The sequence below is a fragment of the Cinclus cinclus genome, chromosome 3 (genome assembly GCF_963662255.1).
Source record: "Cinclus cinclus chromosome 3, bCinCin1.1, whole genome shotgun sequence".
Lineage (NCBI taxonomy): Eukaryota > Metazoa > Chordata > Aves > Passeriformes > Cinclidae > Cinclus > Cinclus cinclus.
In genome coordinates, this window is record NC_085048.1 from 19,951,978 (window position 1) to 19,971,352 (window position 19,375).

General features: G+C 38.8%; 1 protein-coding gene across 1 annotated transcript in view; it reads right to left on the reverse strand.

Moving 5' to 3' along the window:
- Positions 1–19,375, reverse strand: part of ERICH1 (glutamate rich 1) — a 65,273-nt gene that overhangs the window by 35,150 nt on the left and 10,748 nt on the right. The window contains exons 2-3 of the mRNA XM_062488530.1: positions 14,843–15,034; positions 1,510–1,644 (exon numbers count right to left, since the gene is read on the reverse strand). Coding sequence (XP_062344514.1) covers positions 1,510–1,644; positions 14,843–15,034 — 327 coding nt within the window. The remainder of the gene's footprint in view (positions 1–1,509; positions 1,645–14,842; positions 15,035–19,375) is intronic.

Below are 19,375 nucleotides of genomic sequence, written 5' to 3' on the forward strand. Positions count from 1 at the left end.
TACCTACCAAATGTTATGAGACTTCATTTAGTCTTATCAGCAAAACACAGAAGACGAAGAAGCATTCCTCTAATATCTCAAAGTACGTGACATAATACACAGAAATTATATGGCATGGAAGGAAAGAAAAGGTGCTTCAAGATCAGAATAAACAGCTTGAATTTGACATGTTGGGAAAGAGAAACCCAGTGAACTGTCCGAAGACAGTTCTGCAACTAAACAAAGTTAAAGGTAACTTAGAAACAGCTTCTGAATTCCAAACACGAACCCTATCTAACTGAGAAGAGCACAACCTAGAAGCTCTAAATTAGGACATCATTCATAATCCAAAAACTATCAAGATCTACTCTTATGTTACTCTGATAAAGTTACTTCTTTGTCACTCAAAATTGGTCTTTAAACCACCCCACACCAAGGAAGAACATTCTTGATATGCCCTCAGTCACACTGTATTTTGCTTCAGTCCCTTGAGCTACTTTGTTAGCTTTACCTGTATTCAGATTCTAAATGGAGCTCAGAACAGACTGCAGACCAAATTTCCAAGCTCAAAATTCACCCCTGTGGGTATTGTTTGCAAAGAAAAGCAGAATTTACTTTTCTATATCTGAAAGTTACATCTCACACTTTCCTTGCATTTAAGGCAATCTCCAGACTGAAACTGATACTTAATTTAATAACTGCTGCTTATCAGGTGTTTTACTTCAGTTGCCTTACCTGGGTATGTTCTTTGCTATAGAATGTTGCTAGTGGCCAAAGACTGTGATACACAATTTTGGACAAATATATATCCATAGGTACACAGCAATTGAAAAAACTAAATTCATTTGTCTTGTCTAAGCTTAAGACTTCTTTCTAAAGACAGACAGAATCAATTAAATTCTGGCAATGTCATTCAGAAAACCATGTATTTAACTGAGGTCAACTTAGAACCCACTTTCTAGATTCTGTGCTTCTTCTCTTGTATCCTTTGACACCATCAAATATTGTTTCTGAAATTATATGGTCAGAGTTTCTCATCAGAAAGCCTTTTGACATTAAAGGGTTCCCCCTAACAACTGCAATGATGAATACCTGTCCTGAGAGAGGCAAATTTGAAAGGTGGTTTAACCTTTACCCAATTCCTCAGACCATCAAAGGCAGACTTAGTAAAACAGTCTTATCCAACATTTATCCTTAAAAATAATATGACAGCAGGCGTAATATGAATACACATCACTTGAGTGGGAGGAGCTAAAGACTTTGTCCTCACTTAGGTTCTATGTAACTTCAGTAAGATCTGTGGCACTGTATGGCTATCACCAAATGCTGAATCTAGTCTAGAAATCCCAAACGATGGAAATGAACCCATAGGGATGCAAAGTCTCATTTTGCTTATGTTGCAAAACAGTGACACCCACTGGCAGAAATGGTTTAAATACTTTATTGTGGCAGTCTGAATCTACTTGGTAAGAGCTGCTAAGAAGTTTCCCTTCTGAAAAGTTCATCACAGTAACAACCCCACAAACTTACCTGTTGAGTCAGCACTACTGCCAGAGTTTTCAGAAACTGCATTACTAAGAGCATCTGGAGTAACTGCAACATAACCCTCCGGAGGAAGATCCACCGTGTAAATTCTTCTTGGAGACATAACTGTATAATCATTACCTACGAAACAGAAAATTCAAAGTATCTGGCTCAATAGTGGTGTCACTACAGATTATCTCATGTTTCTCCAACTACAGCAATAAGTGATCTTGAAAATCCTTACAGAGGGTCAGGTGTGGAACACTGATATTATCCAATGACCAACAGAGCTGCACCAAATTTTGTAGCATCTACAAATAAACAAATATTCCATGGGTTAGTTCTTTACACCAGAAGCATTTTTTTTCTATTTTATCGGGCAAATCTTCTCCCCTATCTTCAGAAGAAGATTCCACTTACAGTGATATTTTAAGAGAGACTCTAAACATTTTTTCCCCATTCAACATGAGCAGACACTATTTCTTTAAGAACTGCTTCACAAAAGATGGATGGATGGATGGATGGATGGATGGATGGATGGATGGATGGATGGATGGATGGATGGATGGATGGATGCTTATTAGGAAGTGACAGAAGCAACAGAAAAAGAATCACAAAACAGTGGTTTGCTCATTTGCACACTGTTTAGTCACAGTCTATGCTTCTCTGAAGGGTGAAAAAATAAAGGAAGTTTGAAAGTCACACTTGACTACGTCTCAGCAGTGCCTGTCCCAGAGGGCTCACCTCTTCTTCCTGCTCTACTTTTTTCTGGGGCAAGAGGGGAAGTGCCAAGGGCCAGCTTTCGAACTACTTAATTGCATAGGAAACTATTTGTGGTGATGCCAGCAGTCTGTTTTTGTATGATTTCTTTCCCCTTTGAAAGGTATTTAAAAGTACCTGCAAGAACAGCAGTAGAAATGCCATTTGTTCACTAGACAAGTGACAGAGATCTCTGCTCCATTCACACAAAACCAGACCATATTACTATGCAGAGTAGCTGTGCAGAGTAGTGACAACAACAGAGATCAAGCACAGTGAGAAAACAGCTTTTCCAGAAGGCCAGGATTTTAGGGTGTCTCCAGATGTCACAATGTAGTTTCAGATGGCTCAGTGTGAATTTTTTTTAATCTTGAATTTCTGGGCTTTTTTGGTTGTGTTTGTTGCTGTTTTGTTGGGCTTTTCAACACTCGGCCAGCTCTGTAAGTGACACAAACACAGCACTAGCCTTCCCTTCTTGGGGGCAATGTGTCCCTTTAAAGCACAGAGCAAGCTGTTAAAAAGATATACAATAAAAACATGTCTGGCGGGTGGACACAGTCAACCTCTTGCATCACAAACTTGTCAGGAGATCCCAGATCCCATTAGGGATCTGATACATCCCTAATGAGAATTACTTCTATAATTCTAATACAGAATGTAACCATGCACTGACATTTCTCAAGACAGCCTACTTCAAAAACAAAGTACTTGTGAAAATATCACCATTGTTTTCATCATGAGGGAATAAATTTGTTTTGAAAACACATTAGAATAATATTGTCTTTTTCTTGAACGAGCCAGAAAGTTTCCAGTACTCATAAAACTTACTTTGAGGGATAATAAAGGCAAATAAATAAGTAATACAGAAAGATGAATAGCAACTATGCAATTTGGAAAAAATCCATTAAAAATTAACATGGGATAATTCTTCAGCAGATCCTTTCCATGTAGATGATGCCAATTCATTGAACTGGCAGGACCTGCATTGACTTTTTTCCCCCTCCATCCAGGCTGATAACTGCTGAAGTGCTATAATGAAGTTTAAAATTATAAGTATGTATAAGCGTTTAAGTTATTCCCTTCTGCAAGATTTCAAGTTTCCCCTTTTTTCCATTTTTATTTAGGTTTTGCGAAACAAAGATGATCAGGAAAACATTAAACTTAATTTACAACAGTCTTGAAAATTTCAAATCTTTTAATCATACAAGCAGTAGCTATACTGGGACAATAACCTCTCAGACAAATAGTTACACATAACAGAATTTGAGGGACCATCTGTAACACTCCTATACAACTGTACTCCTATACATCTGTAACACTCCTATGGAAACAAATAATGACTCAAGACTATATTTTTTAATTTTACCTCTTAAAATAGGAGTCTCCAAATTACATATTTGTTCACACCAGATGCATCTTTAACAAGTTTGCCAGCTCATAAATCAAGAATTAGTCTTTGCTAATCCTGTGAAAGTGTGTCAAACCAAACTCTTACCATTTCATATAGTCTTGGTCCTTCACTCACTGTAAGACTAAGCCTTGGAGAGAGACTGAATCAATTCTAGGTTCTGTGCTGGGTTGGCCCTGGCTAGCAGCTGAACAACCAGCCAGATGATTGCTCACTCTCTCCTCAGCAGGCTGAGGGTAGGGGGGCTTACAATGAAGGGGTGAACAGGTCTAAGAGAGCTCATGGGTCAAGAGCAAGGAGATCACAGCTACAAGAATCTTTCCTCACTGGCTCTTTTCACTCCCACCATCACTCCTATTTCCTCTCACTGCAGGTTATACTGTCTTCCTTCAGCAGGACAGAGCAGTACAAGGAGGTGATGGGGGCAATGCTTAAAGTCTCTGCTGCTCCTTCCTTTTCCCCTACAGAGATTTTCCATGGGCTGCCGTCCTTCAGGAACATTTACTCCACAACAGAGTACTTTCTCCTCCTCTGACCCCAGGGTTCCCACTGTTTTGCCACTCCTTTTAGTTCCCTCCTGTCTGGGATTGTTTTGTTATTTCTTAAAGGAGTTTCCCCTAGGGTGCCCCTGGCTCAGCTGTGCCCTGCAGTGGGTGGGCTGGAACTGGCTGTGTCCAGCACATGGCATCCCCAGCATCCCTTCACAGAAGTCCCACTCCCAGTGACTGGATAGCAGCACCCTGTAGTTTTTCAACCAGACAAAAACTTTGTCTTAGCCATCAAGTTGTTCTGCAACTCAGAAAGCTTTGATAATTCACCCAAGTTCCCATAGGGCAGAACTAGTAAGAGCAGAGAACCTAAGTCAAGCTAGAAAATCCTGCTGCTCCCCCCTCCCCCCAAACTACTGTAAATTAGCCCAGTCTTACCAAGATTGTCATCTTTTCCACAAAATTACCCCTTGGAAACACCCAGTTATCACTTTTCCAAACAGATGGAAAGAGTCCCCAAAAACAGGTCTTTATAGAAAAGCACAGTGTTCCAGTTCTGTCCAGGACAGTTAATTATTTCTTACAGCAGCCAGGTGCAGTGGCACATGCCTGTAGTCACAGCTGCTGGGTAGGCTGAGCACACCAGAGTACTCGATCCAGGAGTTCTGGGCTGCCCTGCGCTGTGCCCAGAGGACATGGCCAAGACACTACTGTTCCTCAGCACCACCTTATGTCAATTCCAGGGGCTGGGGAAAAGGGACTCTCACTTCCAAGAAGAAAGGTGCTCCTTTCCAGTCACAGGGAATCCCTGCCAGGCAGAAGAGCTGTTTGCCATTGTTTTTCAGTGTCCTGGACTGGGATAAACATTTTGCAAGTAAATCACCTTCTCTTTGTACATTATTGTTTTTAGCTGTTACTGTTTGTTTTCTTATCTCACTACTGTTTCCAGTAAACTGTTCTTATCTTGACCTATGACCTCTGCCTTATGTCTCCCGGTGGAGAAAGAGAGGGAAGCAGCTGGTGGTTTTCTTTTTAGTGAGAGTACTAAATTTGAGAGTACCATTCATAAACCATCATACACAGGAAATGAGGAATTCATGCTGAATCAAATACAAGGTCTGAGTAGTTCAGTGTCATACCCTCTACAAAAGTCATTACTGGTAGTAGGCATTTTCTGTGCAATGTTACAGTAGATACGACCAGGACAAAAATAAGGCTTGAATGAGATCTGTTATTTCCCTTAAAATTTTGTATGAAAGTATGATTTTACTTAGTATGCAAGCTAGAATATAGCCCTATAATAGCTATTCCTCATTTTTATTGCATACAAGTGAGACTATGACCTCAAAACTCTGACAATTCCCAAGGAATTTACAGACCTCATTATCTGTACACAATAACTGTCCCCTTTGCTGACTAGCAAGACAATCATCTATAAAGACAGGACACAAATCCTGGGCAAGAGTCATCTCCTTCAAAAACCTTCATAAACTGAGGTTTACCAAAGGTGTTATCAGTGACTAACCGTACACACCTTGAGCGTCCTCCTGAGCTCTGGTACTGAAAAATAAATACCTCTCCTGCTGGTCAATGTGAACACATAAAAAATGTCCTTCAATAGCATGAACAAATCAAGTGAACCTAAATACCCACCCATTCCCCACTGCATACTCATTTTTGTTCAGACAATATCCAAGTTCCTGGACATCAAGCTATTTCAGTCTGCCATAATAAGGTACAATAAAGTAACCTCAGGGACATGAGGTGCTACATTATGTACAAACAACCTCAGTTCCCAGGTTGACTTAGCACAGGATTGTCTTCCAGGCTCACACACACTAGAGTACTTTACACAAAGAGAGAAGCTTTTTACTCTTCTGTGCAATCAGAAAGTACAGTCCTTTCCTTTGGAGGGTGGAACTCCAACTGCTTGACTGCAGTCTTCAACAGGATTCTCTCCCTCAATACCAGAGAAGTCACACTGGGCGGAACACAAAAAAAATCCAGACTCTACCGGTCACTACAGACTCTACCTCATTCAGTTTACTTTATTGGAATAAACAAGGGCAGTCACTCAAGCCACTTCTTGGCAGAAGACGAGATACATATTCCTTCCAAAATTCTCCATCTTTTTCTAAATACAAAAAAACGTGTCTTCTGAATAACTTTTGGATATCCAGTTATCTCAAATACACTGTTATTACTGTCATACATTTTATTAGCACCAATACATGTAACAGAATGCTGAAAAAGTTTTTTTCTTCTGTGAAGTTCAGAGCCTTTAAATTTTATAATTCTGAAGACGCCTGCTATTCTTTATGGAAGGACAAATTTCCCTTTGCCAAGTAAAATGTAATAGTTTAAAGTTCTATTCTAAACTGCACAATTACATACATTTAAACAATAAAGTGATAGAAGAATAAAGTCTTATCATTAAAGAGATACATATCGTCCTCTGGCTCAGAAAATCCTTAAGCAGCAACTGTTGGAAAACATTGTGGGGAAGCAATACAATACACTTATTTCATTCCAATTCCTCCTTTTTATAATAGGAACAGTTGCAAGATATTAATGCAGAAAGCAGTAGTGAATTTTTTTATTGACCTTAATTTCTGATACTTTATTCAGTTATGTTTACACAAAAAGAAGTCCACTATCCTTTGATATTCAAGCAACACATGTTTTCATTAATTCCCATGGTATTTTTTTTTTAGAGTCCTAGCCACATTACAGATGACTGCTCCCAGTTCTTAGGGTGTATACCACTTGTGCCTGGTACCATGTTGAAACTCAAGCCAGTTCATTACAGCTTCCCTTCTGACACTTCACATTCCCAGAAGTTCTTAATTCCATTGAAAAGAGAAAGTCTAGATTACAGAGGATACTAGAGTAGAGCACTGAAAGGAAAAAACAAAATGAGAAAATCCTCAGAAGTACTTCCTCGTGATGGTGTTTTCCTTCCATCTGTTGAAAACCAAAAACTTCAAAAGGAAACTGAGGTCAATACAGACATTTTACAAGGCCCAAACTTGGGATGGGAAATTCATAAAAAAAACAAGGAAGAAGAGAGCTCACATTTATTTCCCTACCTCCCACATGTACACTAACTCTTAGCGCATTTTTAGACACATAGAAAGGCTGTATTATAGCTCATTTTACTGGAGACAGCACTTACCACTGCAACTCAGCTTCAGTTTCCCTACATTAGGAGTGGCAGACATTCTTTGTCACAGAGGAAAAAGCTAATTAAGTACAAACCCTTCTTACTCTTGTTCTCACTCATGATCTGGGGAAGATGTTTTTGCTTTTTACCTATGAACCATTCAAATATGTACACTTCCTTGGGAAAAAAAAAGAAAACTAAACATAAAACCAAGTGAGAGTGAAGCATGGAAAAGCCACTGATTGAGGAAAGCAAGAAACAGAACAATTCAGAAGCAAATCTGACTACAGGCAGGTGGAAGAATTGAAATTTTGCAGTTTTCTGAAAGTTGAATATAGGAGGTAATGATGAAACAAACTATACAGCTAAATGGTATATGTGTCCCATATATGCCCTGGTATATAGCTACATGCAATATTTTGATTAGATGTCTAAGATTTCTAGCTGTATAAACAGGAACATAAGGCTATCTTAAAGTTTTGCAAGTATCCAACTCAATTACTTCGCCTGCTGCAAACCTTATTTGATCAACACACTTCTCAAAAGCCAAATATATCCCTGCTAAAATCAATTCCCTTAAAAAAAAGCAACAACATTGAATATAAAAGGCCATGTCTAAGTTGCAAGTATTTAATTATCCTCACTGATGAAGTGATTATGTCATTACTAGAACATACCTGAAACAAGACCAGAAAATAAACAGATGAGCTTGTAAGAGTAAAAGCAAACAAAATTTAAGGTTTTAAAGCTTTTGCCCCTCTAAACTCACATTTTGTATTCCATAGAAGTTACTGGTAACAGTTCATTTTCATTTGTGTAAAAAACCCACAAAGCACAAAAGATTATGGAAAAAGTATTTGCACAGGACATAGTTCAGTATCAAGCCCACATTATAACCATTTCCATTTTTCAAATAATTGTTAGAGGGTAGATTTGATAGGACACACAAGTAGAAAGTAAGCTTGTGCAACAGCAGAAAATATGAGATTTGACTCTGAATAACTACGATTTTGACAATAGCAACCTAAGTGACAAACTCCCCAGTGCAAACTGGAGCAGGAGAGGCGTCTCACACAACTTGTTTTGTCACCAATGCATTGAAAATTATTTCAAACAAGGAGTCAAGGCAGACAGTGGGAATGCTAACACACAATTACTATGCTGCAGTTTGATTCAATTTAGTACTAGCAGCCATCTCGAGGTAAAACAAGGCTTAATTCTTAAACAAGCCATTTTTCTGTTTCCTTTACCAAGGCAATATGTTTTCCTGTAGTTGACTAGTTTAGGTTTAGAGCTTGTTAACACTTAGAGCTAAAGCTGGCATTTTCTACTCTATGCAGGCAACCACTACCCACTGTTACATGAGCTACTTGTTAAACAGCTTTGGGGTCTCACAGAGGCCAGCAGCTCTCCCTATGACAGCTACGCTGTTTGAAATGAGCACGGAGAAGAGAAGAATGAGTTAACATTGTCCATGAGAACACTGGAAAAGGAAGGAATCTGACAACCAGCAGCCAACAACCTCTCCAAAACCCATAAAAACATTGATAGAGGAACTGGAGACAGTAATAGAACAAAACAAAAACAAACATAAGTTACAGATGCTATACGTGCAGCCCACTCAGTTTGAACAGAGAGAGGGTGGGTTTTTTGGTGGGATTTGGATTGGTTGGGTTTTTTGGGCTGGTTTTTGGAATTTTTTCTTTCTTCTCCTACCTAAATCCCAGATTTCTGTTTCCCTAAAGCATGTAGCTATACTGGCTCATAAAACTGGCTGGGCACCATTTTTACCACAGCCACCACAGGCTGTTATTTCCAGTCAAATATTCTAGAAAAGACTATATGAGTGTGTGACAACACTTGATTGTATAATAATTATAATCTCCATTGCTCTTTAGCCTATTCACAATAGACAGCTTTGCAAAGTAATTAACTAAAGCCAAGCTGAATTGTTTAACAAGTCTCTAAAGTTATTTATTGCATTGATTACTGCTAGAATTTAATTTCTCAACCATAAGCAGTTAATCAATTTGATCAACTAAAAGGTAGGGCAGTTCACGCACATTTTTTGGACAAGTTTTGTCTTCTAGGCATTTCTGTCACTAGCTTAAGTTTTCTACAGTAACATGGCTGCAGGAAGGCAGGATTAGTATAAGGAAGGACACAGTCCTGGGGTCCTAGTGATGATTTAAATGCAGTACACTGTCAGCATCAATAACTTCAGTGAAACAAGTAAGAAGGAAAACACAAAGTAATCGCACAGCTGTACTGAATTTTGACATGAATTCCTCATATAGGATAACAATGCTGGGATATGTCACATTTGATAAGGCATCCATATTTATACGTAATGAATAAGGAGTAAATTGTGTTTTGTCCATTTATACAGCATAACATGGATTCCAGCTTTTTTAGAAAACTAAAATCCATTACTAGCAACAGCTTAGCAACATTCCTCACTATTTTTTACTTTAATAAGTGAAGAAGAAAAGTTTAAGTAAGTTATCTCCATAAGATCCAAAACTCTGGCTAGGCTCTCTGCATTTCAAATTCCTTTTTCAGAATTAGGGAAGAAGCAAAAATCAAAAGTGGCACAGAATGCTTTATACTGACAAACCGAACACTATATATTTCACTTGAATGCAATTCTCCTTCTGCAGCAACTCTGAAATTTTCATTTTTATAAGGAAGATGCTAAATACTGATCAGTAAATCCCAAGTCTTATAAAAAGTAGTTATAATTTTGATCAAGAAAAAGGTCAGAGACTAAGGAGGCCATTTCTCCATACTAGGAAAGGCTGAGAGAGTTGGGCCTGTTCCAGGAGAGATGCCTGAGAGGGAACCTCATCAATGATCAACGTGTGTAAGTATCTAAAGCACGGGGTGTCAAGAGAATATTTCCAGGCTCTTCTTGGTGGTGGCCCAGCAATAGGACAAGAGGCAATGGGCAGAAACTGATGCACAGGAAGTTCCTCCTGAACATGAGGAAGAACTTCTTTACTGTGCAGGTGACTGAGCACTGGAACAGGTTGCCCAGAGAGGCTGTGAAATCCTGTGCCATGTGGTCTAGGATGACCCTGCTTGAGCAGGGAGGTTGGACCAAATGCCCCACTGTGGTCCCTTCCAACCCGACCCATTCTGTGATTCCGCGAAAAAGCCAATTCTACAGTTAGCAAATCTCTAGCTAGCAGTATGCATGTGCCATTTGAATATATGGTAATAAGCTATTAGAAATAATTACTGAGGTTTTAAAATATTAATAAAAAGGTAAAGAAATCACAGAATTGCAGACCTCACAAAAAACATTTCTAATTATATTCATCCTTGCTGCACAGAGATCTGGCCCTAATAAAGGTCAAAAACTAACAAAACCAATTATTGGGACGAAGTTTAGCCAAAGCCCATCACCATGTGAGTAATTTATATTTTGAAATGCTCAGTCTTTTGCCAGACACCTTTTTTTTTGTGATACACCAAGTTTGAAAGTATTTTTAATATAGCATTTGGAAGCATATTCACAAAATATCCTTCATTTAGGAAAAAGTTCTCTTGTTTTAGGAGCTTTCAACTCTCCATTTCCTCTCTTGCAATGCTTTGCCTGCCATTAAAAATCAGGTAATGAACCTGTGTGGAATCACCTATGTGTGGAACCTTTAAATGGTTTAAGGTAATAAAGATGATAATCTAGACCCTCATTAATTTTATGCTGAAGGAGGAAAAAATTATTTTATTAAGAACTATAGCTCTTGCAATAGAGGAATCAAATTCCTCAAGGGGAGAAGTATTTAGAAAGTCTTTTCTAATTGTCTAGGGGGATAGGAATCCCTACTTTGGTTGCATTCGATTTCCCACTAAATATTTGGCACAAAACTGGGGAAAAAAGTCTGATTTAGGACAACTATAATCCAGAGTGAAGGTATATCTTACTACCTATTCCCTGGAACTGAAATTCTGCACACAGGCAAGTGTTTTGTTTTGGTTTGTCATTTGTTTGGTTGGTTTGTTGGCTGGCTGATTTGTTTTTTTTTTGTTTTTTTTTTTTTTTTTGGTGGGGGGAGGATGGTTTGCAGTTTTTTTTTTTTTGTTTGGTTTGTTTTGGTATGTGTGTGTACGGGTTTTTTTTGTTTTAAAAAATCCAAAATTTCTCTTTTTATGTAAAAACATATGATTACCCTTCTTCTATGGGGTCCAGAAGAAGCATGACACCTCCACGTGTTTTCTCCATGCCTAACAGAACTACCACCCTCCTGAAGAAAACACAAATATCATTCAGAAGACCTTCCTATAGTTACAAAGGACAGTGTCCCTCGGAATTTGCCTTCCACCTCCTGTTATTCCAGGTCTTACTGTAAGCTTCAGTTCCAGAACTATGTGAAGAGCTTTATGGGATAACCCTTTCTGATACTAAATTGTTAATTATCCAAAATTAAATGAGAACTTATTAACATAGGTCCTGATGTTCCATCTTCTGAAGCATCTGATCTTCAACCTGGTCTCAAAAAAGGCATTTAAATGCCAATATTTACAGCATATAAAAGTATGATCTTAAAAACCTGCATCTGGAAGGACAATAGGGACATGCCCATAAAATTTAAAGGCAATGCTGCAAACTGCATTCCAATAAATATCAGAATCTCGCAGGGGGAAGGTGGCTTATCTCAGACATATTTGTAATGGTATTTTCACAATCTGAGAATAACTGTTAAAGACAAATAGGACATTGTGATGAGTTTTATAGTAAAATCTGTTATTTAATGCTAGAAAATATTTAAGACAAAATCAGTTTATTTTTTAAGAAATCCTCAATTTATTACTGAGACTAGATCATTTTTAGTAGTATTTCATAAGACTGAAATAATCACTTTCAAACTAGGAAAGAGTTAGTATCTACAAAAAACCCAAACAACTATAATTTTCCATTGTTGCTTTCAAATAGCCATTTTTGACTACTGCTACTTAAATCCTCAGCTGTCTTGTACTTATGCCCATAATCTTTGGTCTGTAAATAAGAAGTCACTTAAAACAGTTTGTGATAAAAAAAAAAACAAACTCAATCAATGCTTTTATATTTTTCCTTCACCAAGGCCACAGAGTTTATAGCTCAGACCTTCTACCTATCTCTAAACATGTACTTTCAGTGTCCAATGCCATAAAATCACCACATGTATATGCAAGAGCTTCTTAAATTTAAATAAAATCATAACCAGAAAAGAATGGTTGGGCATTGGTTTCCCAGATGGGCAACTGATTTATGTTTTCTTCTTATGAGTTTTTCACTTCAAGGATTCTTTATTTTATTTTAAGTACTTATATGCTGAACTTGAATCAAGGCAGAACCCTTTCTGTACTACTGTGGCATTTGCATGCCTCCAACAGAAAACTAACTCAGTTATAGTTTGCTGTTAGTTTCAAAACTAGTCTTGTTGCTCTGCTGTGAAAATCTGAAATGTAAACCTATTCTTTTTACTCCATGTTTCCTATCACATAAGCTATATTTTCCCTGTATTAGGATTCTGAATAAAAAGCTTTTCTTTCATTACCTTGAAGAATATTCATTAGGAATCAGATATAAACAAATCAGAGGAGTTATAAATCACAAGATCAAATAATTTCTCCCCCTCACCTCCCATTTCAGTGGTAGTTTTGCCAGGCCCTAATTTATAAGGAATGGTATATGCTCACTACAAATGAAGATAGTTTTATCTTAGGAAATTACTCCACAGTTGTGTATAATTAATACACCTTTATCATAGAGAAAATAAATAGCCTGATACATATTTTGAAAGAACTATAAGCTCCCAATGCTATCACATATCATTGTACAAAGTCAGTTTAATGCTTTATCAATCTTCTGAAAATATTCTTTTCATCACTGACTACACAAAAGAAGTACTAGAAGTACTAATCTTGAAAACCAAAATGAGTATAAAACATAGAACTACAGAAGTTGAAATTTCCACGCAACCTTCTATTACAGTAATGGTGTGCTGCTTTCGGCTGGGGTAGAGGTAATTTTCTTCCCAGTGGCTGGTATGGGGCTGCGTTCTGGATTTGTGCTGAACACAGGATTGATAATACAGAGATATTTTTGTTATTGCTGAGCAGGGCTTGCACAGAGCCAAGGCCTTTCCTGCTTTTTATACTGCTACACTGATGAGGAGGCTGGAGCTGAGTGGAAGGAGACACAGCTGGGAGGATACAGGGCTGGGACAGGTGATCCAAACAGACCAGAGGGTATTTCAGACCAATTGATGCACACTGACATACAGACTTGACATACTGGCTTGACCTAAGACTGGCCTTGTCACTGTTAACTTGCCCAGTGTCACTGGGCTGTTTGGTTGAACCTGGTTCCTGTTAACAGATGTTCTGCTCTTCTTCCCCAGGCACTGTGGGACTGCTCCCACAGTGATGACACAGCTTCTTTGCCCACCTTGTCCTAGCTAGCCTTCCTTCACCTTCCCTTTGCTGCTCTCCCAGACTCATCTGAGCTCAGACAGGCATCCTGCCACATTTGCTTCGTTTTCTGCATGTCAGAATAAGCCATTCTTGTTCTTTGAGAGGTTATTCTTGAACTAGCTTTGCCATGCAGACCAATCTTCTCATTATTCCCACCAAGCAGATCCCTGAACAAGACAAACATCTGTTACTACGTAGCACATGGTTCTAACCCTCTCCTTCATTCTGCTCACTTCTGTCCCCACATTACCCTCCTGCCCCAGACCACATCCACAACCAGTTTTTCCCTGTGAGCAAGTAAGAAGGATGACCATCTCCCCCAGAGAAAACTTTTTATACTCTTGTGAAACATCCCCCTCTATTTCAAGCCAGTTTAACAGCCTTCTAGTTATGGCAAAATCTGGTTTTAGATGAATACAAAGCAATTCACAATCATTCTGTACTTGTTGTCAGAGCCTTTTACCCACAAGTAATACCACAGTGACTTAATTTTCCAGCTCCATCTTTTGGCATGCCATTCACATTTTACAACTTGTTTGAAAAACAAAAAAACCCAAACCTTTTACTTACCTATTCAAATATTCATGTGCCATGTTTATTGTATAAACACACACAACATAATGCTCTTTTTCAAGGGACTAACATAGCCTCTGAATTAATATTTACCTTCTGTTGAATTTGTGTTCCTCATGGGGTTTCTGCTGCAGCATGAGGGCAGAATCATGTATTCCCACCAATCTTCATCTGTATCTCTAACAGCTGAGCAGAGCTATACCAGTATAAGTAATTTTATCACTTCTTAAGAGACATCGTATCAAAGAGAGTTACAGCTTACACTGTGTTTTCATATATGCTACTGCTAAATGCTGCATTCCTGCATATACACCAAGACTATTTCTCGACTTTCATAGGACCTCAAGTGTTCCAGGTATTAAGACCAACTAGCACTCAAATTAATCTGTTGGTACCAATAGATGAAAAAAACAACATACTATACTGTTCTGAAATAAAGCAGCTATATTTAAAAACATATTACCAGAAAAAATGACAACACAGTCTCACCTTGAAACGATTCACACTGTGTATTAGTTGATGTGCTACATTCTGCTGATGAAATCTGAACATTATCCGAATTCTTTTCTTTAGATTTTGATCCAAGATTTTCAAGAACCACCTCCTCTTCTCTACTTGAAGTATGAACAAGAGAAGATGAAGTTTCACCATAGAGTCGTTTCAGTAATTTCGCCAAGAATACTGCAGGGTAAGAAAACTTTTTTTAACAGGAAGAAATGCAGTGTTTCAAAAATACTTTAAGACTTCGGAAAACCCAACAACTAATTGATATAAGAGAGTTTTCCTTATATTCCGTGGAGCTCTGTTTTGAGTAATTCCCACCTCTCACGGGTGAAACTGAAAATACATATATTTAAGTTCAAAACTTGAATCAGAAAAACAGCTTTAAAAAAAAGAGTTCACTAGCAAGGTTACGTTTAAAGTCTTCTATTTGACTACAATTTGGCAATAAATTAACAGTACATTTACAGACTAAACACACAGTAATTTTTAAAACAAGAATCTTCCTATGCAAGTGTCACAAGGCTGCTCAAAATGCAGGTCTCTTCTGGCACAGAGGCACCGCAATTGAATTACTCATTAAAATCAGTAAGCTACAATAATTTAATCACACAGAAAAACTAGAAGTAGGAAGCAGCAGAAACACATGGTAGCCAGTTATTTCTACAGAATTATCAGTATTCTTATACGCCTCTTCTTCTTATGGGCCCATTTCTGACGACACTGACAATCTGCTACAAGTTAGTCAAATGCAAATATCATTTGATTAAAAAAATATATGCAAATAATCTACTCATTAACAAAACCTTTATCTTTTTTATATATACATGTATACTTCAATAACTTAAAAAGACCTAATACTAAAGTATAAAGTATTACAATAAGTTATTATTCATTGCAAAGCAGTATCTCTAGTTTCATGAATTCCATGTGGTCAAGCCGATATTGCGGTATGTGGGGGTGGGAAAAAAGATATTTAGAGAAAAACATTATCTAAACTGCAACTTCAAACTTAATGTACATTTTGTGGACACTACATAGGCAACCTGCTGCAGATTCATAATAAAATAATTCTGCCAAGAGAAAAGAACTTAAATTATTGTAACAAGAATGCATCCTGCATAACTGCAGCTTAGCAGAAGAAGATTTTATCATCACATAACTTGTCAATAAATTACTTCACAACTGAAAAAAACCCTTCATCCTTGAACCACCAGTCCTTTATAGACAAACTGGACCTCCAGTGTACCTTGGCAACTATGCTTTCTCATGCAAATGCCTATGTTAGAGAGACTGCTTTGTTATGGGCTATGATTTACACTTGCCAGATAGACACAAACAAGTGACTGTGTGTTTTTGTAAGATTACCTTGCCGGGTTAGTCTACAGCTAGAAAAACAAAAATCCACAATTGCTCTCCTCAACTAAAGAAAGCAGACAGAAATAACCAGCATAATGAGACAAAGTAACTGCTTTTTGCAGATCTCTGACTCTAAAGCAAGTTACCTAAGAGGCTCATCCAGAATACTTTCCCAAAGAGCTGCTACTAACACTACAGCATTATAATAAACTATACTACAGCCATTATTAAATGTCATGGTTTAATGCCAATAGGCAGCCAAGTCCAACCCAGTCACTTGCTCACATCCCCCCCCCACAGGGAATGGGGAAAAGAATCAGAGAAATAGGAATGAGACCATTCATGGGTTGAGGTAAAGACAGTTAAATAGGTAAAGCAAAAGTCATGCACATAAGCAAAGCATGGAAATCATTCATCACTTCCCATGGGCAGGCAGTGTTCAGTCATCCCCAAGAAAGCAGGGCTCAATCACATACAGTGTTGACTTGGGAAGACAAATGTGCCCCACTTTCTCCTTCTTCTCCCAGCTCTGTATGCTGAGTATGACAACATATGGTGTGGGATACCCCTTGGGTCAGCTGGGGGGTGCTGTCCCAATGCCTTGTGCACTCCCAGCCTCCTTCTTGGTGGGGTGGGGTGAGGAACAGAAAAGACCTTGACTCCATGTAAGCACTACTCAACAACAACAACAACGACAAGAAGATGCCTGAGTCATCAACATTATTTTCAGCACAAATACAGAAAACACATAACCACAGGAGCTGTTATGAAGAAAATTAACTCTAGCACATCCACTACCAGTAAACAGATTAACATTCAAGCACTTGTACTGAGCGAACTATTCTTCCAAAGCAAATGATCATTGGCATACTGATGAATCTAGATACACAGATACATCTCCAAATCTGCTGAGAATAAAAGCCTCCTCATAACTACAATGGATTTTATGCTCCTCATCTTGAAATCTGATTTCCCTAGTCATCTCCCCCCCAAATTATATCACCTTTTCCTTCCCATTTTAAAAACGGAGGGACTATACTCATACACACAATAGCATTATTTCAAAAAGCAAGATGAGACCTGCTTAGATACACATTCATTCCTTCTATTCCCATGGGGAACTCTCCCCATCTTTAATACCTTTGCTTGAGAAAGCAAGCTGATAGAAGGCCTACCTTGGAGGATATGAACACTGAGGAGGTTATCTTTCATAAAAATCTCTTGCTCAGAAAGAAGTATCTAGATCAGGAACAGTGTGATTCACCAAAGCAACATCCACTTGGCTGGAGTTTTCAGCAGACCCTGGCGTGGAGTGAGTGAGTGCTTTACTGCCTACAAAGTTTTCATATCTGTGTCAGAGCATCTCAGCATTGACACAAGCCATTTCTTAAGATAACTAGTGCTTTCCAATAATCGTAACAAAACAGAAGTGAGCAGTGTTGACACTTAGACATTACAAGATCCTCATTTTAAATGTGATGTATTTCAAGCCTTCTGAAGACAGCAGGAATCAATGAATCCCAGATGTTCACCTTCCTCAGGTGAATGAATAATCACAGAATCAGGTGAGTTGTAAGGGACCCACAAGGATCACAGAGTCCAACTCCTGTCCCTTCACAGGACCATCCTTAGGAGTCACATCATGTGCCCAAGAACTTTGTCTAAATTATTCCTGAGCTCTGCCAGGCTTGGTGCTGTGACCAGTGCCCTGGGGAGATTGTTCCAGTGCCCAGCCATCCTCTGAGTGAAGAACCTTTTCTTGACATCCAACTAAACCTCCCCAGACAAAACTTCAGGTCATTCCCTCAGGTCCTTTCACTGGTCACCACATCAGGGTCTGTCCCTCCTCTTCCCCTCACCAGAAGCTGGAACTGCAGTGAGGTCTCCCCTCAGTCTCCTCCAGGCTGAACAGACCCAGTAACCTCAGCTGCTCCTCACACAGCTTCCCCTCAAGGCCTTCACCATCTTTGTAGGTCTCTTTTGGATACTCTCTAATAGCTTTCTTATATTGTGGTGTCCAAAACTGCCGACAGCATTTGAGTGGGGCTGCCCCAGCTCAGAGCAGAGCAGGACAATCCCTCCCTTGCCTGGCTGGTGATGCTGTGCCTGATGCCCCCACAGCAGGGTTGGCCCTCCTGGCTGCCAGGGCACTGCTGGCTCATGTTCAGCTTGCCATTGACCAGGACTATCAGGTCACTTTCACTGGCACTGCTTTCTAGAATCTCTTTCTCCAGTCTGTCTCTGTAGCCAGGGTTGCCCCATGCCAGGTGCAGGATCCAGCACTTGTTGAACTTGCTATGGTTGGTGACTGCTCAGCCCTCTAATCTGTTGAGGTCTCTGCACTGCCTCCCTGCCCTAGAGGGAGCCAACAGCTCCTCCCAGTTTTGTATCTGTGTAATCTGCGGATTTGGTTAGTACCCCTAGAATTGCCAGAGTGCTCAAAAAACTGACTTATTTTGAATTAGTTGGAATCCTAAGTATATTCTAGTCTGAATAAGAAATAAAATAAAATAAAAATCTGCCTGCAGCCCAAAATCTTTTGAACAAAGTAGTCCTCAGCATAAGTGAACAAAGAAATTAGGCTCTGAGGAATACCCATTCTGCCATCCTCAGCAGCTTTACATGCTCCAAAGCAGTACTCTGCTTTGCAGTTAACAGTCTCAGAACTGAGCTACCAGAACATTTTTCAGATGACAAAGGAAGATCTTTCCAGAGGTTTTTATCGCTGCAATTACTTGAAGAAAGGGTATGTGTGATATCCACAAGCATTGGCTCAACCACAGGAGAATGGTCTTGCCTGATGCTGCAGAGCAGTTCTGTTGAAAACCGCTCCTTAAACTGATGTCTCTGGTACTATTCAGCATTAGAGATCAGTCCATTTGGTAAGAACTGCTCAGACCCTTAAACACAATTACCTCTTAACAGAAAATTAGCAATAAAGGAAATTCAAGCAAAAATATCTACTACAAAAAAATGTATCTTACCTCATAGAGTTTCAAAATGGAGTAAGACTTACTCTCACCATAGCATAATCAATTTAGCAATCATACGGTTATTCCTTGACAATGTTTTCCTGTCAACAAAACTGATGGAGAACTGTACAGGTTTGTGTGGTCTTTTGAATCTGATTTAAGGTTTTCATTTAATTTTAAAAGAAAAAAA